This window comes from Chlamydotis macqueenii, chromosome 2 (assembly GCF_036417535.1).
Source record: "Chlamydotis macqueenii isolate bChlMac1 chromosome 2, bChlMac1.mat, whole genome shotgun sequence".
NCBI lineage: Eukaryota > Metazoa > Chordata > Aves > Otidiformes > Otididae > Chlamydotis > Chlamydotis macqueenii.
In genome coordinates this window covers 9739299-9765999 of record NC_141557.1, presented here as the reverse complement: position 1 = coordinate 9765999, position 26701 = coordinate 9739299, and the positions used below count along the sequence as shown (strand labels likewise).

Below are 26701 nucleotides of genomic sequence, written 5' to 3'. Positions count from 1 at the left end.
TGTCTTCAATACTCTGTAACTCTCAAGGGAGGATGTATTTTGATCATGCTTCTTGAGCTTGCACCTGAATCTGAATACTACAAAATTTACTTTTATTTTCCTGTTCTTTATTTTTTTTTCCTATATATTTGTAAGTAATTTCTTCCATTAACCGTTTCAGCTTCCTTTTACATTTCAACATTGTTTCCTCTAGTCTTCTTTGGATAACAGAAATGTTCCACTTTAAAACAAAACAGAAAAAAAAAATAATTATTTAAAATGACCAGTGGAATACATAAAAATAGATGAAATAAAAATAATAACCCCTTTAAATTTTGTGTAATTAAAATAATTCAGGAAAGCAGGATGTGAGGAAGTTGAGAGGCACTTTTCATTTCTCAGGGGGCAGATCCTTAGCTGGAATTAATTATCAGAGTTCCATTTATTTCAGTGGGCATTTAACAATTCACACAGCTTGGAATCTGCCTCCTCATTTCCTTCTTTTTTAAGAATATCTGTCACTTTTGTCTGTCCTCTGTCCTTTCCCGTGCCAGAATGTGTGTTTCTTTGTATGTTTATGCATATCTGAATGGTACCTGCTATAAGCAGTCTTTATTTTTTCTAGACAAGACAGTTTAGGAGTCTTCTGGAATATCACTAATTTGTGTCCACAAGGATGTTGCTGTCCTGTTACTGACATGAACTGCTGCTATAGACATGCCAGCAAAAGGCAGGAATTTATGCCTGCATTTAAAGTATTTAAGATTGGGGAAAGAAATAGGAGAGAATGATTGAGGAATGGGGGAAAAGGCAATTAGGAGTATGTTTTTCCCTTATCCTTCAAATGAGATCAGAAAAGAGACGTCGTAAGTGACATGGCTTTTTTTTTTTTTAATTAAAGAATACCATTTGAAATGAACAGGACTTATTTTTCTGAATTCCATTGTGTGTGTGCTGGTGCGGACATGTATCAATAGAGGAGGGATTGTACATACTGCCTAATCCTGCTCAAGTCTCTGCATCTCTGTCAGAGGGAAGAGAGCAGTACAGCTCGGGCTGTGCAGAGTGGTATTCTTTTGGACCAGTTTCTATGCTCTGGTAATGCAAATGCAAAGATTCATTTCTTCCCTATAAAGGCAATGCTCAGACAATATTGCAGAACAAACCTTTCCTTGCACAAAGGTTATTTTCTCTCAGGAGCATTCCCTTTTTTACTGAAAGGCATTGTGGACTAGAAATTCTCTGAGAGTTCATGACACCCTGAGAGCCTTCCTTTCAGAGACAAGCTGTATAATAATAATGCGGTGACAGAAAAATCGAGGAGAGGTGGCTTTCTCTGATAGAGAATTTGCCTTTAATTCTACCCTGAAGAGATTGCAATGGAGCACCAACCTTTGTTCTTACTGTAGTGCTTCACTGCTATTCCAACCATTTGTTAAATGGGAAGTAATTGAGGTTGAAAAAGAATTGAATGAATAAAGCTTTTGGCAGGGAAGGGGAGGAGGCAAAGTATGGGTTAAAGGTTATTTCTTGCAGAAATTTCATAAAATGAGAGGTAATGCAGCTTTTGAGCTAGAATTGTTGGTGTCTCTGGAGGGGGCTCGCAGAAGAGAGCAGGTTGGGGGGAGGGAGACCGAACCTGCGGAAACACAATGAGGATAGTAAACTAGCATCAAATATTCAGCTTTGTTGCATCTTATTGATTATATTACAAATTTAACCCGGAGAAGTGCAGCCTTGGCTATCTCTCTTGGTGAGCGAAGACCAAAGGAGGAGGAACTGAGGAGGAGTCACAAATAGTAATGCAGACGCCCCTTAGAAGCTTTCGTAGCCAAGAAATATTTTAACATTGCTGAAGGTTGCATTAGCTGCTTCCAGAGGAATGAATGGGCTGCACGTTTTGGTGCTTTCATGAATTCTTATAATCTGAAAAATAATGAACATTACTTTCTTTCTGTTATGATCGTGTATCTACTTTTCCCTCTGCCTTCCTCCCCTCCTCAAAGAAACTCTGTCATGAAAGGTAACCTTATGTTATTTTGGGCCTGGGGAGTCTGGAGACAGGCAGAAAGGATTTAAATCTTTGACAGAGCCCATGTTGAATAAAATACCACCATTATGGAAGCATTAATGTACGTCCAGCTACTGTGCTCTCCATACTGTATTGCAGTTATTTGAAATTTTTAAATTCTTGTCTTTGTGGTCCAAATGTATATAAACATATGCATTCTTTATTTTGCACAATATCATTTTGTGTTCTTCTAATGCACATTGTATAGTGCAAAAGGACTCAGGATTTTTGCTCAAAATAATTTGATTTTTAAGGACTATTGTTTTTGATACACATGCTATTTTCATACATGGCCTTTACATTTCTACATAATGAAGCCCACTATTTACTATGCCTTGGAAAGTCTGTCTCTGCGTATTTTTTTATATATGAACACTGCTCCTTGTTTGGATAGAAGGATGCTTTTGACTCCTAAAATAATAATGAAACTTAAGTAAGATTGGTTTTAGTGCAATTCCTTAGGGATAAATGTTGGCTCAATTCTCATCCACAACTTTGTCAAGAAATTGGAGATACGCATATACCAGTTGCCAGTACAAAAACTTCCAGAAGACTTATAGACTACTGGAATTATGAATAGTAATTAAGTCCCACCAGAAAATTTAGTAAGATTGCCAGCACGAACCATATCAGACAAGCAGCTCATCGGGACTTTTCTGTATGAGAGCTGGGGCAACGAAGGCTAATGTGGATCTTGGATATACAAGTTACAATAGTGACTTAGGGAGAGGGAAGTGATTTTCTCTGTCTGTATTGCATTAGGCAGCTACTTGCGTATCATGTTGGGTTTTGTGTCTGCATTTTTTAAAATTATGTTGGCAAATTGAAGAAGGTACACAAAAGGGCCAGAAAAATAATTTTGAGAGAATGCCTTATAGTGAGAAACTTAGAGCTCCATCTGTTCTGCTTTCCTCAAAGAGAGAGAGATGATTTGTTTACAGTGCAGAAGGGCCTTAATGCACCGAAAATATTGGTTACCAGAAACCTCTATAATCTGGTAGAGGAAGACAAGATTTGGCTCAGGTAGCCTGGAAACTGAATCCAGATGAATTCAAATGGGAAAGTAGAAACACATAAACAAACAACAAAAGAAGCAACCTTAATCACAGAGTAATACTTCATCAAAAATGAAAGTCAAGATAACTAATTTTTTCCAGCTCGAATAAGGCAGCGCTCGGCACAGTGTCACTGTTGCCAAATTTGCTAAATAAATGGAAAAAAAAGTGCAAAGTATTTTTCTATGTTAACAGAATATCATCACCAGTAAATTTTGAGAAGATCTAGACTCAAATTCTGAATCTCGCGGTAATCAGTCATAATAGCAGACTAGCAGCTGCTCGCACTGGTAAATACGATACTTTATTGTTTTGTACAAGCAACATTATAAAAACCAGGGTGGCAGCTTTCTCCATACTATTGGAGCTCTGCTGTCCTCTTAAGCAGGAGATGACCTTTGGATTTAACCACTTGGGACTGCTTGGGAAGGCTTTTATTGTCCAGGAAAGGTGTTTGTATTCCTGCAGTGGGGCTAGCGCTCCAGCCTGGGTCCAACACTACAGCGTCATCCAGGTAAACGGGAAGGTAACGGTTTCTGCAATATCTGCATGATACTGAACTGAAGGTTACCTTAGTGTAACTTGGACTGCCAATATAATAGAAACATTTTCTTAATGTGAAGTGTTCAGGAGTCCTCACATCACTTCACAGGTCTGAATGTGAACCTTTGCAGGAGTCCAGAGAGCCGGTTCTGTGCCCACTTGGAAACCCCCCGTGCAGGGGCTTGAGCAGCCAGCTCCTGCTGCTTCTAGGAGGGCTGAACTCGGAGGAACTGGTATTAAAAGCAGGTCATGAATCATTTGCAGCTGAAATAACTTTTAAAAATTAGGGTTAGCAGACAGATATAGTGTTAATTTTGTAAGTACTGTGTTACAATTAGAAATAATCATTAATTAAATACACTCATTTACTGAGTGAGGTATTTTCTTTGTGGCACGTCTGGGTGTTCTCTTTACTTATATTTTTATTACTTGCAATTACAATTTATTACTTTCCATAAAAATGATAATTTTCAGGCATCCTAAGTTAAATGAATGATTCAATAATTTAAAACTGAGTATTTGTTATCTTTGAGGACTGCAAAAATGAATAGCACGCTGTTGAATTTAAAATGCCAGTCTTGTGGATAGATCGGTCCCTGGGGAAGCTGTGAGCAGCACTGTCACAAAGAGGGAAGGGGAGAGGTTGCAAGGTACAGCTATTTACTATTCTTATATTTATGGCCTGATAGTCAGAGAGGCTGAGTGTTTGAAGATTCAACTGAAGTGAATCAAGTTGAAGGCGCTTCCCAAAAATCAAATCTTCATATATATTTTCGCAGTTGACTGGAGGGAAAGAAAAGTGGAGAAATATGGGCATGGAAAAGACTCAGGCATGAGAGGAGTCTGAGTTGTGTGAAGTTAAACATGGGCTGCTCTTTCTTATCTGGAGAGATCAGAGAGATTCCCTTTTTGTCGGAGCGGAAAATTTCATACAGGTTTTAGAGAGAAACGGTTTGCTGTCCTGGACCAAAGTCAGTGTCAGGGACACTTTTTGACAGCTTGGGCTCCACCCTGGTTTTCTGACTTTTACTCCTTACACAGGAGGTTGAGAGGCTTTAGCACCCGTGGGAGTGGCAGGCACTACGTATATGTAGGGCACTGCGTTATTAGCAGCAATATCACTTCACTTACTCATTTGCAGGGATTGCCCCACCGTCGTCAACCACTTTGCTGACTTTCAGAGTTGAGGTAAATGGAGTGCATGTAGCACATGGAACGGTTTTGCTGAATTCAGTGGAAACAGGATCAGCTCCTGTGTAATTTCTGCAAATTAATTTTGTTGTATTTTCTTTTTTCTCAAAGCCTTGAGCTTACCCAAAATGTTATGAGTCAGATTCTTTGTCATTATGCTTCGTGTAAAAATCAACAGTCGTGTATCACATAGGCAATCATGAAGGTGTTTCAGCATGATGATACCTGAGCTATTAATTTCCGGTGATGTAAACACACGTGCGCGCACACACATATGTATTTAATCTCTCTGTTGTTTCTCAGTTCAAGATTGCATATTCAGGATTTCTACTTTGATCTTTAAGAAAAAAGGAAAGCTGAACCTTTTGGCAAGGGCTGGGAAGGTAGGAAAACTAATAATTGAGGGGCTTGAATATGAAAACTAGCCTTGTGTCTCCACCTTTGTCTAGAAGAGGAAGTGAGAAGATTTTTATCATGTGGGGATACTGTCATCTCCTTTGTTGAAAAGAGAATAAATATCCTGCCTAAATTATTTTTTAAAAATATTACTTCGGCTTTATCTGAAAAATGTACTTTATTCCCTTTTCAAATTAGTCATTGCTGCTACGCGTGGCATCTCCTGCCATTCAGTACCTTAATTGAAACTGTAATAATTGATGCCACCTTTACATATTTATTTCCTGTAGAAATAGTTTACACAGAGTCACAGATTCGGTAGATAAAAATAGCATTCTGGTTGTGGGCTGCTCTCCTCAACTCACTGGGGTGATAAAAGTGATTTCCTGTTAAACGGGCAGCCCGGGACTGCAGTCGCACATGCATGAAGCTCCTGATTTACAGGGGTGCTTAGCACCCTGAACTCCAGTTTAATTCAGTGGGAGCTTTAACACCAATAAATTGAAGTCAAGGATGTGTTTGAACATATTTTATATACTGTGTGACAGGTTCTGATTACTTTCATTGTCAGATAAACTCAAGCCCGCTTCCCCCCGCCCCTTACTAAGTACTTTGTGGTGTTTCTTACGCTTATATAAAGTATTAGAAAAAAAACCATAAAAATATTCCCCTTTCCCCAGAGCTCTTACCTTTCTTATTCTATAGGTGGTTTAGCCTTTGCTGTAAGCCAAACAATAGCATAAGGTACGAAATATTGTTGAAACCAGTTCAGCAGTGTTTATCAATGGTACAGCAGACTTAACGAAGTGGCACAGATTTACTGCATTGTGACCAAGCTCAGAAATTGCTTAGAGAGTTACGCCTGTTTTCAGTCCCTTAGATCTTGGAGTCGCAGAAGATTCTTGAGACATCAGTGTTTATGACAATTAGGATAAACAGTGTCTGTGAGGCAATCAAGTCGTCATACACATGAGTGAGCTGATGTACAGAAGGTATAATATCATTAACCACTGGAATATCCATGTCCAAGTAAGAAAAATACCAGGACGATTAATGAGCAGGAGCTGCACAGAAGAGGTCTCATTATTACCCAATACTGTATCGTATCTCTGTGTGTGTTAAACACAATAGTTATGATTAATAAAAATAATAATAATAATAAACCCCTTCTGAGGACTGCAAATCAAACATTCAGAAGGTAGACAAAAGTAATTTTGGTATTTCCTGCATTGCCTTAATTCAGCATCTCTGTGCCTGTGTGTTACAGAGCAGTGTCTGATTATACGATCACACGCTCTTTTTTTCCACCTAATCCCTGCATCGTTTAGTGCATGAGGAGAACCTATTCTTTGGATCACCTGGGATCTGAAATAGCTCCATTTGCAAGCTGATAGTTAAAACTCCTAGCAACCCAGACATGCCTACATAACCACCAAGCTTATCTAAGGTCTTCCATCTCAGGAAATAAATTAACCCATGAGGTCCCAATAGCTAACCGTGAAAAAGAAGAGAAATCAAGTCACACCTGATTTTTCTTTAAAACCACTGCAGTTATTTACTGGTTTTATAAAATTTGAAGTCTCATTAATCTCTTAAATATTTATTGGCAGTAGAGTGTGAGTGTGAATGAGTATGATGTTGTCGTAAACATATTGCTGTCTAGTTTGTTTCCTTTTAAAGCTGTATTTTTAATTTATTATTATGGAAAAGAAGTAATTCCATGTCAGACTTGGACTGCTACATGGAATACAGGAGCATGACTGCCTTTCTGGGAACGTGTTAAATCAAAGCAGGGTATATTCCTAAATCAAGATTTTTAATAGGAAATTTAAGTGGTTTTGAAATCCCAGTTACTGTGAATGCTGGAGGGAAGGAACGTGTTACTGTATCTACTTCTGAGCTGTATTTTGAGAGAGAGTCTGCATGAGTCGTCAAAGGTGCCTGTGTGAGATGTGACCTTTTCAGTTCATATTTATTATGTCTTCCCAAATACACACCGCAGCTGTACAGTGCCTGTCAACATTACATTTGGTTAAACTGGTTCTCTGAAGGGAAGAGTTCTCTTTTAATCCTTAAATACTCCCCTTCTGAAGCTCGTCCTGAAAAAGAGAAAAACACCCTGAAGAAAATTGTAAGACAGAGAGGAAGAAATATGTTTAAATCTTCTTTCCCACTTTCTTTTCCAAAATCCTTCCTCCTGTTATCTCATACTTCTCCTTGTGATCTATTCTTTGTTATTTTGCTTTGTTTTCTGAGGGCTTTTGTTATAAATGAGGTGCAAGTATCCAATTTCCAATAAAACTCTGCCATTATCGTATGTTGTGTATACGCTGTGTAGTGCACCTCCCTTCCTGGGAGTGGCTCAGCTATAGCACCTGGTTGTTGCTGCCCATGCTGATCGTGGAAAAAGGTATCAAAGCATTTTCAGCCTTTCCACCACTTTTGGTGTCTCCTCCTAACTTGCAAGACTCTAATTATAGCCCCTAAGCTCTCTCTGGAGTTGGATGAGCCATAGACAAGAAATAATGAAATGTATGTTAGACCCATTGAATATGTGGCAAATATTCTGCAATATAACCCTAGCTACCTGATCACTGTGTCTCCCTATTTCAACATTAGGGATGAAAACCCTTGTGACATACACCGGTTTGGTGAAGACCTATCCAAAAAGCTGAATTCAATAGCTTTTTCCCTTCTTAATTAAATGGGACGTTCCTCACTCTGAAATTAAAAATTAACCATTAAGTGTAAATACAGGATATGACATTCTGTGAACTGAGTAGTTACGATTGGATCGGTTTAAATTCTGAACAGTAAAATTTTAGAAACTAGTTTTTTAACAACTGCTGGTCAGTAATATGAAAACTTACAGCATTTATCTGAATGCCTGAAAGGGAATCATAGCAGACTGTGATATTTGTGTCATTACAGTTTCTCAAATCTTTCAGTAACATCAAACTACCAAAATCTTCAACAAGTGTGCAGCTGGTCTTTACAGTAGCATGCTCTTCCCAAATCCCCACCACAAAAACTGTTGTCCTCAAGTGGGCTGGATCTCGTCTTGTCTAGAGCAACTTCATCTGTCTTACTGCTTTGCCCTGCAGCAGGCAGGCTGGAACAGCTCTGAGCACAACTGGACTCTGATCAAGGCCTTTGGGCAATCCCATAATGTTTCCAATAAATCAAAATAAACTGGCCAGCTGCTCTTTCATGTTATCTCATTGTGCTCTATGTCTTGTTTGAAATGGGAGAAAGTCTTTTATGGATTGAGTATTTTGGCAGAGAAGCAAAAATAGCCTCCAGACCCCTCAGGTAGCAGACCTGGGTGATGGGAAAGCAGCTGGCAGGGATTAAGCCTGTGGATGGATGGGGGAGCTGCATGACTGCTGGGGGAGAAGGAATCGTAGAGGAACACAAGTTCTTGTGATTGTGCAGCGCATCCTTTATAGTGTGGGGCCAACAGGAGGGCCAAAGCTACCTTTTGTTTTAAGGAACCTTTTTTGCTCTCCACAAACTTCACCAGAGAATCAGGAGACGGATGTACTGGCTAAGATTTACAACCTGCATGACTTTGGTCTTTGTATTTATCTTCTATTAGTCCATGAAAGAGAGACAATTGACCATCTGAAACATCCCTCATAGTCCTCATGGGCATACTTCAAATGTGATGTTGGTGCAGATAAGCAAGCAGCAACATCTGTCCATAAAATGATCGTTCTTTGCTTTGCATGAGCTTCACACCATTGTTGCTATATGGGGTGGAAATTAGTCTGCTCTTATTTTCTCATGTATGAATCAGCACATAGTCCTGTTTTTTTTCTTTCTCATTGAGCAACTGGAAAAAACAAATAAGGTCAAAAGCAAATATTCCCAAACTTCTTTTTTGTGTTCTGACTTTCTACAAAAATTTCTGCAGGTCTAACAGCTGTGTAATGTATAAATCATTATAAACAGGGCTTGAAAGGAGCTTCACTGTTTATACTATAGCTTCCCTGCCCTTTAGCAGTGATGAAAACTGAAAATACCAGTGCATCTTGAATTCAAAGGAGAAAAAAAAATAGATGAGAGATCATAAAGGGGTAACGCAGTTCAGCTAGACTCAGCATTTGGAATATTAAGCAGATTTGACCCATGCTGAGAAGAGTCTGAAGAGCAAATTCTTCTCAGCACCATCTCCTATGTCAGGACCCTGATTAACAAAGACATTTAAATAATGTCACTGCACTTCATACAATTTGAGCCTATTTTCTCTTTTGTATAGCTTGTGAATGTAATTTTTTTTTTTTACTTGCCATATTTGACCTCTGTCTCCTAATAGTGGCAGGCAATGATACTTTGAATTATTATGCTGAATATAAATGTAAGCTTCAAAACTAACAAAGCTTCTGTTCCTTTCCTGATGAAAGCACAATTTTGCCGTTGCTTTCAATATTATAGGTCTAAGTCTGCCGTTGCTACTTCTACTAAGGATTTCTCAGCTAATTCATTAGAAGTGACTGTTTTCATAGCCTGGCTTGTACAAATAAGAAGCAGGGATTTGAAAGTTCAGAGTTATGTCTTGCTGTGCTTAAGCTGCCGCAGCGTTACATTCGCTGAGCCTGTTCTTATGTTACTAGTGAGGAATAATGCAAGCTGAACTCTGAATTCCCTCATTAGACGTTTAAGTCTCCAAGGCTGAAACTAAGGCTAAGTTTTGATACTTGTTAACACAATCCTGTGTGAATTAATGTTTTCCAGGGGGCACAAAGAATGTTGAAAGAACAGTTCTAGAAAGATAAAGGTAAGTAAAAGCCACATGTGTTTTCCAGGCATGTGAAAATAATTTCAAGGGTCAGTGGCTTCGCAGTTGGAATTAACAACATGGTAACAGAAGGAGGAAGAGGAAAAAGCGACTGCACTTCCTTTTTTTTTTTTTTTGTGTAATGTGGGGAACAGTGATGTTCAAAGAACATCCATAATGAAATAATGATGTTTCTGGAAATACTGGCTTTTTATCTTCGTTAGACCTGTTGTTGATGTTGTTGTTGTTGTTATTATTATTATTATTATAGATGAAGAAGGGATAGAATGAGTAGACTAAACTTGTCAGGTCTATTTCAAGCTATGTCTAGACTTTCAGGGCACAACAAGCTTCCCATGATGATAATTTCAGCTTTCAAGTGGTTTTTTACCTTTCTGGTTTTGGAAGAATGGGAATGAAACTACTGTTTGTTTGATTGATATATTTGAAAATGGAAGTGATCTTAGTGTTCTTCTACTACCAGGTATCTAAATCTGAGTTTGCCAAAGCCTCTGTGCTACATTTTGAGATAGTCTGAGCTGTAGTGAGTGACTGCCAACTGTCCAGATGGAAACTCTAAATCAGACAGCAGATGAATGTGGGATTGCCTCTGCAAAAAATAACATTTTTCAATTGTTCTGCAGATAAGGAACCTGTCATACTTCATCTCTGTCATACAACCCTAAACAGTCTGTAGGGAGATACAGGGAGGAGAGTGAAGAATATGATATGACTAAACACATTCTTATGTAACAGGAAATTGTGTCTCATTTAGATTTCATTGCAATCCATGCCACGAACAGGTTGTGTTTCTTCCCTCAAGCCTTACTCTAACTCCTTAATTTATTGCACTTAAGGAACATTTACAATTCCTCCAAATTATTCCAAATCAAGGCTATCAGTTATAGTTGTATGGGATTAGAGCCACAAAGACAGAAGATATATACAGAGAATGACTTGTTGCCTCCAACGGTTTTCATTTCATCATCACACAGCCAAAGACAGTTGGTGAAAGGGCAGCTTTCCAGTGTCTTGACACCTGGTTTTCAGTGGTTTTCAAACAGAGGAGCTAGAATCTTTCATTTTATCAATTGAGATATCTTCAGGGTTGGTGGATGAAATGACTCTTTGCATTACATGCTTGGAAACTTTGTGCATTGTGTGATGCTTTTGCCAATATTTAGTGGCTGCCGTGTAATTCACCTCTTCTGCATAGATCCAAATTATCCTGCTATTGTTGCATTAAAATAACTATTTAACAAAGCACACAGGAATTAGAGAAAAATAAATGGTATGTGGTTAAGCATTTTTAATAAGCATTACAAATCATTGCATGTAGACATCAAACCTGAATTTAAATTGGAAGAGCAGTGGGTTTATCTTTTATTTAGAATAAAACAATGCAGTAATTTAATAATCACATTTTCTAAAGTCTCATAGAGCACAATAAACCTCTTCATACCAAATGCAACATACTGTCCCCAGAGATTTTTTTTTTTCCCCAGGAATCTACCATTAAAATGTCATGTCTATGACAAGCTCTGCCAGTTATTTTCTGTTTAATTACCCTGTTCAGCATCATTTGGGAGTAAAACAAATGCAGGTTTTGCTAAAAAGAAAAGAAATGGTGGTTCTGATTAGTGAGGGAGGTGCACTGAAGATAGGTATGGGTCAAGCCAGGAGAACCACACTTCCAGTTTGTCCCCTGAAAAAAAGATCCTTATGAAAGGAGTGATCGAGGGCTGCTGTGTCTCTGACTCTCTGTGGCTGGCAGCGTAGAAGGTGCTGTGAGGATTATAACTCTGCACGAGACGAACGCTCTGTTGCTGGATCTCCATGGATTCTCTTTTTCTGGTCTCTTTGCTTGCACTGTGCTGACAGCATTTCCCTTTGAGGAAATTCCCCTAACACTAAGAAATCCACCATAGGCAAAAAATGATATAGCTGCAGCTCTGCCATAGAAACATGTCATTGTACTAAGCCAGCTGACATGCTCCTGAAGAATACTATCTGCTGTGTAATTCAGAGCCCTGAACAGACTACTCCACACTTTTTTAAACCATGGCTGTTGCAAAAACAGCTGGAAAATGATGACAATGCAATGCTTTCCTTGGAAAAGCATTTACGTTGTACCACGGCAGGCATGGCAGCAAATCTGGACTGTGCTGGTTAGTAGAGCAGTTCTGCTCTTTGTAGATGGGCATCCCACCAACACCGAGCAGACTGTTCCACCATGTAGAATCCACTGTCAGCATTCAAGTTAGAGGAGAGATGCAATTCTACTCTGCTCTGGCAAGACTGCACCTACAGCGCTGCGTCCAGCTCTGGAGCCCTCAGTACAGGAAAGACATGGGCCTGTTGACACAGCACAAGAGAAGGGCCACAAAAACAATCAGAGGGCTGGAGCACCTCTCCTATGAGGACAGGCTGAGAGAGTTTGGGCTGTTCAGCCTGGAGAAGAGAAGGCTCCAGGGAGGCCTTATAGCAGCATTTCAGTACCTAAAGGGAGCCTACAGGAAAGACAGGAAGAAACTCTTCAGCAGGGCCTTTTGTGATAGGACGAGGGGTAATGGTTTTAAAACAGAGGGAGGTAGATTCAGATTAGATATTAGGAACAAATTTTTTACAATGTGAGCTGTAGAACACTGGCACAGGTTGCCCAGAGAGGTGGTGGATGCCCCATCCCTGGAAACATTCAAGGCCAGGTTGGAGATATCCCTGCTCCTTGCAGGGGGGTTGGACTGGATGGCCTTTAGAGGTCCCTTCCAACCCAAAATATTCTATGATTTTATAAATTGTTTGCTGTGCTGCTCAGTTTTTATAATTTGTTTCTCTTTGAACTTGAAGATATAATAAAAATTCAGAATTATTGTTCAGTAAATGAAGGATACAAAGACAAGAAACAAATAAATACATATCACATGCTATTACCTGGTGTTATGCTAGAATAGTTTCAAAATTTTGTTAGAATTAGGAATCATAACTCTGTATTTTTACTTTATATTGATATTTATTTCAGAAGATGCTCAATGTAATACTAAAAACACGTCAAAAGCAACTCAGTGCTTTTGGGCAGCATATGGAATACCACTGCAGAGTATTTCAATGCAGAATGGAAGTAAAGCTAATGGGCTTTGCAGTGGTGTGTTTCACGTGGCTTATCATGAAAGCCTAGAAAAAAGAATAGACAAGCTTTCCTGTTTGTATTTAACTTTTGCATTTAGAGTAACTTCTCCTGTCTTTCCTCAGTGCTTCTGGAACATTGAATGTGTGTTTACACTGCGTGTGTTTCTGAACAGGTTTTTAGAATTTGGACTCCGATGCAAACACGTGAATTCTTCAGGGGCAAAGGCAGCATCACTTGTCATTGATTCTGCCGAGCATTTAAGAAGAAGTGACATTTACCAGAGCTTGTTTTGAAGATTTATAAATGCAATATAGATTTGGCAAGAATAGCTGCTTCAATAAATGTTGTGCTGTAGCGTGTAAGCATGGGTTTTACCACCAGTGGATTCACTAGCACTTTGTCATCCAAGTAAAAATAAATATTCAATAAACAGTTTATTAGGGATGTGAGTTCAATTCTGCTTCATTCCACTTGGAAAGACTTGACATCTGTTGCCTATGTAGTGTTATTAAGGACACAATGAAATGAAGACAAATTAATTGTGGAATTGTCAAAACTGTGTCAGGGAAACTTTCCCTGGCTAACAGAAATAATGCAAAGAATAACAGAAGGGATATATCTGGGCAGTATGCATGAGGGTGTTTGGTGTAACACCTGACGAGAAGCTATTCTTTCATGGGCCCAACTTTTGTTTTCACAAAGGTACTTTGCATTGTTCAGGCAGCATTTGAAGAACTTACACTAAAAGTAAATAGGATTTTCAGCCATTAGGATCCTCAGTTGATCTACCAGATTTGTGTGACATGGCATTAATGTGAATGATAACAGGCGTAATTAAAAAATTATGTAATGCTTCCTATTCCTGCTAGCAATGCCAGGTAGCATGGTGAGAGTGGGAAAAGGTCTGGTTTAGCTTTGTCAGTACAATAGCTATGTGAGTTCCCACTCAGGAATGTTTTCTTGCACTCATTCATCCAATCACATCCTGCAAATCCCTATGCCACCAAAGGCTACACAAAGAACGTGTTGGGCACCTGGCTCACAGAACTTCATCAGTACTGACAGAGAGAAAAGTTTACTGTAGCCTGTTTCCCCACACAGAATAGTGCCCACAAAATAACCTGCATGTTCTCTAGGCAAACCATGGAAAATAAGTGGCCCTGCATCTGTGTCAGGTACCACTGGGGGAATGCCGGATGGCATTTGAACCCCATGAAGGGGTGGGGAGGTGCTTCAGCAGCTGGGACACCTGGTGACTGCAGCAGCCTTCCAGCCTTAGTGCACGGGCAGCTAAAATTGGGTGGGTTGGGACAATCTTATTTAGCCTTGGCTATAATGCAAGATCACAGATAAACATAAAACATTGCACATACAAAGTTTATAAACACAGCAGTCAAAGGGACAGATTTTTTTTCTAAATACAGAATGGATGAGGAAAGAGAGACTTAATTGTTTTTGTCAACATCTCAGTGTGACGGAGGAGTATCTTTGCTGTAACCTTGGAAATCTTGGCCAATTTAAATGTACTTTCAAGTAAACAGGATGATCAAAAATTATCTTTCTGAGAAACACTGAATACATTAGGTTTTAAAAATGTAAAAGATTCAAGGGCGTACCTTGAATCTGCGTATAGCAGATACTGCGTATAGCAAAATGTATCAGACTTGACTAACTGCTAAATATAATGTCAAGTACAAAAGCTACAGTCTTATGTGGCTGTCAGGACAGACTTCTTTGGTTTATACTTTTGAACCTTTGGCATTTAGTTAAAAAGTAATTGATAGAAGGAACTACTTTCTTTCATATGTCAAATAAGCAAAGTAAAATCTATATCTATAAATATAGTTTATCATATATAGACATAGAAGTCAATGGTGAGTAGGAATAGCAAATTAGCAATATATTATTGAATTTGCAATGTCCTATGTTTCTGTTTAATTTGTTGTAGTACGGATTTGTGAACTGAACCATGAGCATTCTGGGGTGAGAAAAGGGCAATTCTTTGTGTTTTCATTCATATGTTAGGAACAGCTAAGGAGAAGTGTACAGAGCTCTTGGAGAACTTTGCTCTCAGATACATTTACAGGGACATTTGCTCATAATTTCCTTACTAAGAAGCAGAAATCTAGTCAATAAAACAGAGATCTTGCATTAAATAACAATATACTTGTAAAATACAAGCAATAGTCTAGCTTTTTAACTTTTTGTCTTTTGTTGCGTATTAGCTTAAACTGCTATCAGAGCAATCAGATTGATTGCTGCGGGTTTCATCTGTCATGAATGTTATAAACAGAGGGGTAACGCTGTGATAATTAAGGCTGCGTTACATTTTCCAGTATTATTTATGTGTCTACTGAAGTGGTTTATAGATGAATAGAATAATCAATGTTTCCTTCTTATTACATTTATACCTCTTAAAAAGAACTAAAATACAGGTTTTGTTTTCTTAACATGGGAGAAAAATGCATGTGACAGTTAACCCGAAGTGGAAAATGAGGTACATGAATGTTCTACCACATCAAAAATATGGTAATAAGTAGCAGTTGATTATCTAGAAGTAGATCACTCTTTCTTAAAGCTGCTAGCCACTGATCAGAAGACTTACCTTCTGTAATGATACTAAGTGAAAGAGAGACATATGAGCTACACCATCAATGTTTTTTAAACACTTCAACGTTATTGCTGGTTCTCTTCAGTGTTCTCTCTAAAGGAGGTTTGCTGCTTTGTATGCCATGCAGAACTGCTGATGGACAAATTTCTGGAATGAATGGTATTATTGAAAATGCATTCACTTCCTTGACATTAGCTGCTAGTCCTTAAATAGTAGAAATACACTGAAGTTAAGAATAAGAACTACCTGCCACTTAGTTAACATTGCAGTAGCTCCTGGTGGACTCTGTCATTGCTTCTTGTTTATGCTAGCCCAGTTCTACAATATTGACAAAATGCAGCAGCACAACTGTAACCCTTGAAATTATGTTTTATTATATCCTTGTTGCAGATAAAGAAGTGAATCACAGAGCTACAAGTTGAAGGGCAGATCCAAAAGGAGGAAAATGTGTTTTTGATCCTCACTCCCAGTGCTCGCTCCCCTGTGGGTCAACCTGCCGGTCCATCTCAAACCATCATCTTTGCCCAGAGGAAGTTCTCTCTAGTTCATATTGAGCAGAGTGGGTATAGCAGGGCTGGGCAGTTATTGTTACACCTTGGTGGCATGAAGTTAGTGGAGCTATTTTGGAATATTTGAATTTTAGCTGAGCATAGAACAGGCAAAGGTAAAGTTGCTCCCAAGAATGACACGAATTTTATATTCCCTCTGTATGTTTTATTGCAGTATTATGTCATCATGGCATGTTTTGAGGCATTTTGTTAATGTCAGAGTTTTCAGTAAATGACATTTAAACCTAGCTTCTCTTGGTGGTTATGAGCAAAAAATGATGGACCTTTATGAATGAAGTGATGTGTTATGAATGGACATTAGCTGGAACTGTGCTCACAAAGATGAAAATTTTAGGGGCTTTCAGTTCATGTCTGGTTGTTCCAGCTCTTCCAGTGTAAATATTTTAATTCATTGACAATCTTGCTCAAAAACTCAGAGATTTAAAAAAAAAATAATATACTTTTTAGTAGCATTGTGATACATTATGGTAAAACTGAATCACAGCTCACAGCATGGCATATTTTAAGTATTCAGAAATCAACGCTAGAAGGCAGTAAAGAAGCTAGAAAGAACTAGAAATCAGCATGCGTGCAGCTGACAAAGCATCAATGTGAATCTGTGAATCAGAATTACGTGAATTGTCCAAAAATATTATTAAAGCTCACTGAGGTATTAACTCCATGAAACAAGGGAGGGAAAATGAATATCAGGTAGGAAATCATGTCAGTTAGGACTTCTCTCACTAAATCCTTTTCATTGTTGGCTAAAATAAGTCAAATAATCTCATTTTTACCGAGGAACACCAGCTAAATGCATGACAGACGCTGTACCTTAGCTGACAAATGGTACAGTAATTTGTTAATTGTAATCAGCTTGTAAATCCTGAGATTTTAAAAGCTTTAAGCCCCAAGATGCAAAGACTAAAAATGCTTAAATGAAAAACTGTCTGTCATGAAATGTGCACTAAAGTACATTGCATCCTCTGTTGCAACTGTTGGAAGGTCAAAACCCAAAAAAAGTTTATGCACACAAGAGAATAGAAAAAAAAAGATAATTCAAATACTCCTCTGGCTGAAAATGCTGCGCTGCCTTTCAGGATTGCACAAATTCACAGTGTGTATTTTCTGTACACAGAGTGAATTCAAAATTAAACTTGAGGAGCACTAATCAGGTTTTTGGGGAGCAGTGAGACCTGCAGATTGGTCAGCTTTGCTTCAGGCACACTGACTTGGCTAATGTCCTTCCCTGGAAAACTCCCAGCTTTCAGCCACCAAGATCTTTACAGATCTTTACCAAGATCTAACTTCTGCAACTACTGCATTTTTATTAATAATAATAGCAACAATAGCAATTATTGTTATGGTTGTTGTTATTGCTGTAGAAAGAGACTACACAAATGCATCCAATATATGGCCTCTTCCTGGAGGAATTTACAGGCTAAGAGAAGTGGTTTAAGAGTGGAAAATAACTATATACCTTCTGCCTCTCATTTAAAATTAACAAATTACCTTTTTTTTTCTGCTTTAATTTACATTGATCTTGATGCAAGACAGAGCACAGTGAGTAGGACACAAAAGGCCCTGGCTAGAGAAAATCTTTCAAGTATGTTGGATTTCGCTGCATGAAAACACTGTGACTATCCTGCGGAAGCCTTTGCTCTGATTCATTCTAATATTCCCTCCACACTATTGGTACGATGGTCTGTACGTTGGTCTTAAGGACTTACGCTCAGAACCAAATGCGGAGATGCATTTGCATCCACAGCCTTTGCTTAATGCCCGGTTCGGCACTCCTGTATATTGACTTTGCATGTGCAAAAGCCAAAAATTGATTTTTCACAAACATCAATGAGAGTTCAGCAGTTACATAAAATGGGGGCGAGAACTGCTGTGTGGAGCTGAAAGAGCAGTTCTGCTTGTAGGCATTTAAAAATACATGAAGAACTGTAGATCTGAGGTGAATTTGCTAGAATGTGTGTAATCTGTATATCCACCTACATTTCTATACTTACAAGTGCCAGGATATTTCTGACCAATTCTACCTTGTTACAGGTGATGTTTTAATTCCCAGACTGAAGGCACTTCAAAAGTCCTTTCCCAGGAACTATATTTTTCATGACAGTAGGGCTGCCATCCTGCAGTTAGCATGAAATGAAATGGATAAAATAAAACTAGAAGGAAAACCCCCTGATTTTATGTGCATTGCTAACTAGCATTTGGACAATATCTCCATTCTTAGCATTGTACAGTCTAGCATTACAACCAATTTCGGCATACTAAAGAACTCCTGCATTATGAGAGAATGAAAGTTTAGAGTGGTGCAAGACGGAATAATAACATAGAAAAGGAAGGGGAAGGGAACAGAAAAATGAGAGATATTTTGACAGAAAATGAAAGATCACCACTTTTTATTTTAAAAGGAGATTGCAGAGGATTAATGTAGTAAAGAAAGCTGTTTTGCAGTGTAGAACTAACGTCAGGCTTTTTGGGTTAAATCTGGAGTAGTCATATGCACTTTGATGTGACTGTCAGCTAACACAGGGGGGTTCAAAGCTCGGTGAAACAAGCAAAGCAGTCTCATCTTTATTTTAGTGTCGCTATTTTGGGTGCATGTGAATGTTGCCTCATATTCATGAAAAGTCCTTGGGCTGACAGCACTGAGGATGTGTCTCTGCATAGTCCAGAGGCAGAAAGGAATGGAGGAATGGAAGGTGCACCTTTACTCATCGTATATTTGATGTGATTGGTTTTTTTTATAAATATATCACAGCCTAGATACCGCAGAGAGACATTCAAGTTAAAGGTGTAACTGACCGTGGGTTAAATGATGGTTGAACATTAATATAAAGTTATAACCATACAAGAAGCCATCTTTTGCATATCTTCCTTCCTAAAAAGCATTTCTGTGAATGGAACCATCTGCTTTCAGGTTGAGGGTCATCAACTTGTGAAAAGGATTATATGACATGGTGAATAGCATGGGAGTTATCTCAAGGATTTGGGAAGTCTTTGTATCCATTTTGTGCTAGTCTTTGGAAAGTAGCCTGTTCTAGTTGGAAGTTAGATGATGTATTTTGCATTATCATATTATTCTTTTATTACTGTCAGCAGCAGAAAATTCTTATGTAATGCTTAGAAATTTTCTCTTGTATAAACCAATTATTGGTAGCTGTCTGCAAGAGCTGAAATAAAGGTAAGGAAACATTAGATACTGAGTCCTTTGAGAGCATTTTATAATCTCCTTGGCAAATGAAGCACTCATTTGGCTTTTTCAAATAATAGAATTTCCAAAAAACTGAAGAGAAAAGCCTTCCCTCCACCTTCTGGGATAGTTACTTACGGTAAATTAAAATCAGGGCTGTAAGAAGATCATGCTGGTAATTTAATTCTATGGAGATTGTAACTTTTATGTAGAATAAAACAATATATGAAAATTTGAAACTGTAATCCTTAGGCAGCCCTTTCATCTGTTCTTTTGAATGGAAGCTCTTTGCCTGAGAGTGTGAACGAATCGCTGCTGAATGCAGTGACTCAAATTCTTGCATATTGTAGAGAAGTTCCTACCAGAAGCTCCAAAAGAGGGCAACAGTCACTGATGGCAATCTGGTACTTGGCAGTGCTGCTGGGGAAAAGGGAAGGAAACAACAAAAGCTCCTGAGGACTTCCAGGAGAGCATGGCCACAGTTCCTGTTGAAATGGATTGAACAAGAGTGGTGATGACTGCTTGTAGCTCCAAGTAATTTCTTCAAATACAGTCTTTACCAGATTTTCGTTTCAGCTAAAGACAATACAATGTTTGACTAGAGAGAAAAAAAAAATAGAGTATGTTTTCAGGGAAGAGTACTGTCTTGTCAGATTTTGTTCTGATTTTGCAGAAACCATCTTTAGTCACAATTTTCAGAGAAAATGAATATTCCAAGCCAAAGATACAGGAGGAAGAAAATGTTGTGGTGTACTAATTTGTAGGAAAAGCTGGTAGCAATCTTAACTGTGCAGAGGTGGGTTTGACTTCTGTATTACTCTTTTTGCCGTCAAGCTGCCATTGCAAGTTGTATTGCAAAATTGCTTTCAGAAGAAGTTCTAGGTTTCTTTTATTGTAACAGGAAACATCAGGATTTTATCTTTTGGGTGCATTCTTAAGTAGAAAGTATAGCAATTGAACAAATGAATTTTGTTATACGCATAGCAACCTCAGCATTAAAGCTCCAATTTTGACTTAGCCAGTACTGAAATTTGTCACTATTACTGGGTATGTCCTTGAGCTCTGAAAATGGAGGTCTGGGATGAGAACAAGTGCAGCTTCTCAAGAGAATGTGGAAAGGCAGCCTGCAGAAAGGCACGTCTATACATTGACCTGTCTGTTGTGAAAATAGGGAAGAAAGCCAATCATTCCCAATTCTGCAGACATTCTGACAGCTAAAGTAGGCATTAACAATTTGCAACACATGGCATGGGGGATGAAAGTCTCTGAGCTCTACAACTGAGACTTTCCTGGCTGAAATGAAGTAACAGTTGAAGGTATCTCAGAGAAAAACCTATTTTATCATCCACTGTGTAGGGACAAAATGGACAACATTACAAAAAACTGGGGAAAAAATAATGTCAGGACTCAAAAACAGTAACATGGCTTTGAGTCTGAATACTTCTGAGGATTTTTGGCCTTTATATGTGGATTTTCCTGACAAAGAAGAATCAGATTTTAGTATATAGATTCTGCCAATATATAATAATCTCCTGTCTCTTTTAATGGACTTGATACATAAAAAAAAAATTTGTTGTCAATATATTGATGCAGAACTAATGCCGTTGGATTTTGATTGGCACAAGAGCTGGGAGAGTCTCATGGCGTTATCCTGTCAGGCACAGGTTTTCCTGGACTTGCCTGCAAAGCCCCATGCAGCTTCAGCCGGGCTGATTGGGAAGAGGGTCAGGAGTACAAGCAGGAATATTTGCATGGCCAAACCTTTGGGTGGTTAGGACTGTTGTTGCTTTAAAGGGCTTAAATCGAACTCTGTTGATTTACACTAGAATGCCTTGCAAAGTTAAAAAGCTGTTGTTTTTCTTGCCTAGGACTTCAGAGGGGGTGACGATTATTTGTATGAATAATTCTGAACTAGAATAATTTGAGAAGGAGAAATAGCAGATGAATGTTTTCAACAGTTGCTAATATGATTTACATGCATTAAAGATGTGGTCAGGTGTATTTGGAGAGACATCAAGTTTCTCTATGATGAAGAACAGAGTCAAAACCACAGGAAAGAATGTTATTACTTAGAAAAATTGAAGATCTGAGAGAAGAAAATACGTATTTGAATTTTCATTATTTTTCAATAATTCTGTGCAATTGGTATAACAGCAAAGCCAATTAAGCAGGTTAGAAATGAAATTGTATGATAAACATGAAAACAATTTTGAATTAACTTTTGGACACAGAAGCTAATATTATCTTAACCAGCGTGAAGCTATTAAAACAGTTTTCTTCACTATTTAGCACTGCTTGCTTTTGATTTGATTGCAGTTAATAAATTCTTAGACATATAGTCTGTTGACATAGTCATTGTTAAGTGTTGAATGTAATGGGGACATAGACAACAATAATTTCATTATTATTTTTGTAGTTATGGGTAATAATAATAATTAATTGTGCTGTGGAAAGAAAAGATCCAGGAAGACATCTGGTCATAATAAAGAAAGATTGGGTCACATCTGGAACAACTTCATAGGTTTTGATGTGCAGGCTGGGTTTACTGAAGGTGATAATGTCTTGTCTTCACTGTCACTATACTAGTGTTCCCTTTTCACATACATTTAGGTTACGGAGTTTCAATTAAAATGAAAAAAGAATTAAACCTTGGGCTCTGACACCAGTAAAAAAGTGCTACTTTTCATGAGGAAAATTTGTACCAATGGCTGTTTTTCATGGGATTACACTACTATCAATGCTCTTCAACTGAGAGCAATTTTATATCTGCTGCTGTTGTTGTCATAGTATTTGCGTCACTTTGCTGTCTACCAGACATTTTCTCTCTTTCCTTGGCATTGTCCATCTGTGGGAATTCACAGTTGGGAGACGCAGGTCCTGGGCAGACCTGCAGCAGGGGGGATGGTTAATCAGGGATTGGGTGTCCCCTCGTATGGCTCCCCGTTAGTGACATGGAAGTAATGTGTGTACAAGAGCACTGCTGTGATCCTGCTCAGCCAGTAGAGATAAATTGTTATAATTGGGTGGTGAGGCAGGAGCTGGCGCTAGGTGTGACGGCACAGACAAAGGAACAGGAAATCGCTGTACGGCGTCATATGCTGCTTCTCAACCTTAATTTTGATTGCAGCTGTCAGCATAGCATTATGGTTCTTGAATGTGCTGTTTTATTGCGCTCAGTGTGTGGGAGAGATTTTATTGAAACTGAAACAATGCTGGAAAATGATTGGCATAAGTTTAGCTTTAGACATGTTGCAGTTCCTGAGGTAGCTGCGTAAGAAACAGCAATATTGACTTCTTGACGGGGGTATTTTTGAATTAGTTAAAATTTGCATTTTTCATCCATGTCTTGTTTCAACTCATATATGAGAGAGAAGTACTAGGAGATACAGCTGAGAGGGCATATTCCCTTAACTCTAATTTCTTAAACTCTGTAACAAGTATTCTCTTTTTCTTTCATCTATTTACTCTCCTTTAATGCCACAGTTGTGTTCTTTTACAGTATTAAGGATGGTATACTTGTACTGATTTGCAATGCATTAGGAGAAAATGTTAAAGTAGTGCTGCAGGAGAACTAAAATATACTAAAGTTAACAAAATATACATGGTTATCATGACCGATGAAAACTGGGATTGCAATAGTTTCTTATACTGTTTTATCAAAAACATTGCTTTGTGGAGGCATAAAAGCTTAACTAACTATTGACCTCGCTGTCTGCAGCCATACATATTGCTCAGGATTGAGAGAGATTAATTTCCTGTCTGTATGCAGGTACTGCAGATGAACTCTTCTTGCTTTAATTTGAACAAAACTCTTCAGAGTAATTCTGTGTATTTTTCTTCGAAGTCTATGTTATTTACTGTGTATTCTTTAGCCTTTAGTAGGGCTGGTATTGTCTTAGAGTCACAAAGTGAAACTAGTTATTTTGGACACATAGTTCATAAATTAGTAGTTTTATGACTTATTTTAGCTGAACTTTTTTTGGTGCACATTCATCTAAACATGAATGTTATCTTTGTTCTCCTCTATGAATTTATAAAACAAACAGAAATGTATAGTGGTAGGCAACAGAGAAGTACACTCAAACGTACAAATATATATTAAAACTTTCAAGTAAAAATCATTTTAATAACACTACACAAAAATAATAGGTGCATGGTGACTCATTTTTGTGTATTCACTTAAGGACATGTTCTGAGCAGCCTTAGATTGAATTCTGAGAAATTATTTGAATCTATCTACTTACACGGCACATTTGAAAAGGTGAGATTTGCATTTGAAAAGGATGAATCAGAACTAAAAATGGATTAGATAGAGATTCTTACCCCTCCCAAGGGTCTGGAGTCATTTACTGTAGCCATTAGCGTCTAACATGATTTCAGGTGAAGTGTTTCCTTAATAAATTGAGTAACATTTTTATTTAAGAAAAGGAGAAAGAAGGAGGAAAAGTGGAGTGTCAGAGAGGTGTCAGACTGCTTTTTCGTTTGTTAAAGCCTTTATGAAAGGAAGTGCCCCTGTATTTGGCACTGGTGAGGCCACACCTCAAATACTGTGTTTAGTTTTGGGTCCCTCAGTACAAGAAGAACGTTGAGTTGCTGGAACGTGTCCAGAGAAGGCCAACGAAACTGATGATGGGTCTGGAGCACAAGTCTTATGAGAAGTGGCTGAGGGAACTGGGATTGTTTAGTCTAGAGAACGGGAGGCTGAGGGGAGACCTCATTGCTCTCTACAGCTACTTGAAAGGAGGTTGGGGGGAGGCAGATATTGGTCTGTTCTCCCAAATAACTTGTGATATGGCCTTGTGAAATGGCCTCAAGTTGTGGGAGGGAAGGTTTAGGTTGGATATTGTGAAACACTTCTTTACTGAAAGAGTGATCCGGCACTGGAACAGGCTGCCAAAGGAAGTGGTGGAGTCACCATCCCTGGAATGTGTAGATGTGGCACTCCAGGACATGGTTTAGTAGGCATGATGGTGTTAAGTTGACAGTTGGACTTGATGATCTTGGAGGTCTCTTCCAACCTTAAGATTCTATGATTCTATGAATATTTACCTTAGTTCTAGATTTTTTATTATTATTGTTTTCATAAATGAAAAAAAATGAAATTTGGGATGCAATCCACCTAAATCTTGTCCAAACGGGGACTTTATTTCCTAAAACTTGACTAAATTCCAGACAGCAGCACAGTTTGAATATTTCCTAGGCCTATCTAATCTTATACCCAACTGCTTTAAGTATCTCCTCCTTAGGCTGAAAATTTGACAAATATTACAGTGATTTTTACTTCTGCATGCTCAGAGCTATCTGCTTTGGCAGAATGGACAAATCTCCTATTTAGACTTCTTTTTTAATTCTGGGTTTAAGTCAACAGGCAATGAACTCCTTTTTAATATGGTAGAAAAATCTGAAGAATACAGATAGCCCACTGGATAAAGCATTCATCCAAGGAGTGAGGTGGCCAAGTTCTGGGTTCTGCTGAGACTGATGATACTGTAGCTGCATCCTAAGAGACTTCTTATACCAACAAATCTGATGTTGATGGCAAACGGTGCTGAAGTTTATAATGTGTGTATGAAATAGGGACTGAACCAGAAATCTCCCTTCTGAGACTGATTCTAACAACCAGATACATCCCCTTCTATCTGATGTTAGAGAGGATTTTTCTTTAGGTGGTTTCTTACACATAGATATTAGCAGTATAACCATATCTGGAACTTTTATCAATATTAATTTGAGGATTTTGTGGTGTTTTACTGTGCGTGGCATAAAAGCAGAAATTCTCTTCAATTATGTGATATTTAGTTATTAGATAATTACAGATAATTGCATGGGCAAGTTCTTTGAACTAAAGTGTTACCGTAACATCTAAAATCTACAAATTGAGTGACAATTATATTTGGAGTTATATCATTATTTCAAGTATAATTACCATGAGATTGGCAGTGCATGTAATTAATGAGTTATCACTGGAATTTGCCTTCGTAGTTGCACTTCCCCCTTGTTGTAAAGTTCTTTGTCACAACATTTAAGCATAAAGATAACATAAATTGACCTCCACATGTGTTATACTAAAAATCAAAACACTTGTTTCTACTGTGGTGCTAGCTTCTTAATGTTCTAAAAGTGTAGTTTCATGGAGAAAACAGAGAAGGGACAGTCTGCTGTGAATGGGGAAGAAGTGAAGGGAACCTTTCAATAGATACGAGCTAGTGAGATAACTCTTCTGTATCTGTTTAGAGTAACCCTTTTATATCTAGTAAAGCCAGTTTGTAACTAAAATTCTGCTGAAATGAAAGTCTTTCAAAATCTCATCACATCATCTACTGTCTTCCTTCCATTGTAAGGAGAGTTTGATTAACAAAATTTCATACAGAACAGAAGAATCTGCAGTTCACTCTTGGTTTCCAATTGAACAAAGCTTCTTTTTTTTTTAATATTGTTTATATAGGATACATTTTTGTCAAACTTTCAAGTTATTAAATAGTAGTTTTGCTTCTCTTTTTGTTTGTTTCTTTGGTTTGTTTTTTTTTTTTTGTTTGTTTGTTTGTTTATCAGGTTTTACCTGGCGAGATGATTATACACAGCATGTTATTGGTCAGGAACTCTCAGCCATTCACAAAATCCAGAAAAGACGCCCTGACATATTTCCATCTGAAGGATCCGACACAGGAGGGTAAGTCTTCAGTGATGGTTTTGCCTGGTAGGTTTTTGGGAGGGTTTGCAAATGCTGAGAAATAGATTGTCACTGAAGTTGAATTGAACACATCACTAAAACCACTGTCTATTCAATAAAGGGAAACCCGTTGTACAGCAACACTGAAAACACCAGTAGGAAACCAGCAGACAGAATGAATGAAAACCCTCAATCCTGTTCTGATTATTATCAAGTTAAGAAAATATACCTCCTATTGTTAATTTAGGTATCAGAATTCAAAACATCAGGTCTTTTATCCAGTTTATGCCGTGTCCAGTCTCAGTTCAGCCAGCTCTACATATGACTGGCTTAAAAAAGGCGGACCCACAGGAGACATTTCATTCTGGAATAAGCCAACAAAAAGAAAGGAAAAGAAGTAATGAATGACATTCTGAGCAAATAATTATATTTTCAAACTCATATTCTTCCAAAACCAAACTGTAATTGATTCAAAGTCCATAGATTCCTAGCTTTAGTTGCAAAATTTGTCCAGGAAGGAGAGGTTCA

At 38.1% G+C, this 26701-nt stretch overlaps 1 protein-coding gene across 1 annotated transcript in view; it reads left to right on the top strand.

Moving 5' to 3' along the window:
• The window catches only part of PTPRN2 (protein tyrosine phosphatase receptor type N2), a 668183-nt gene that overhangs the window by 208346 nt on the left and 433136 nt on the right, over positions 1-26701 (top strand). The window contains exon 4 of the mRNA XM_086741882.1: positions 26056-26173. Coding sequence (XP_086598008.1) covers positions 26056-26173 — 118 coding nt within the window. The remainder of the gene's footprint in view (positions 1-26055; positions 26174-26701) is intronic.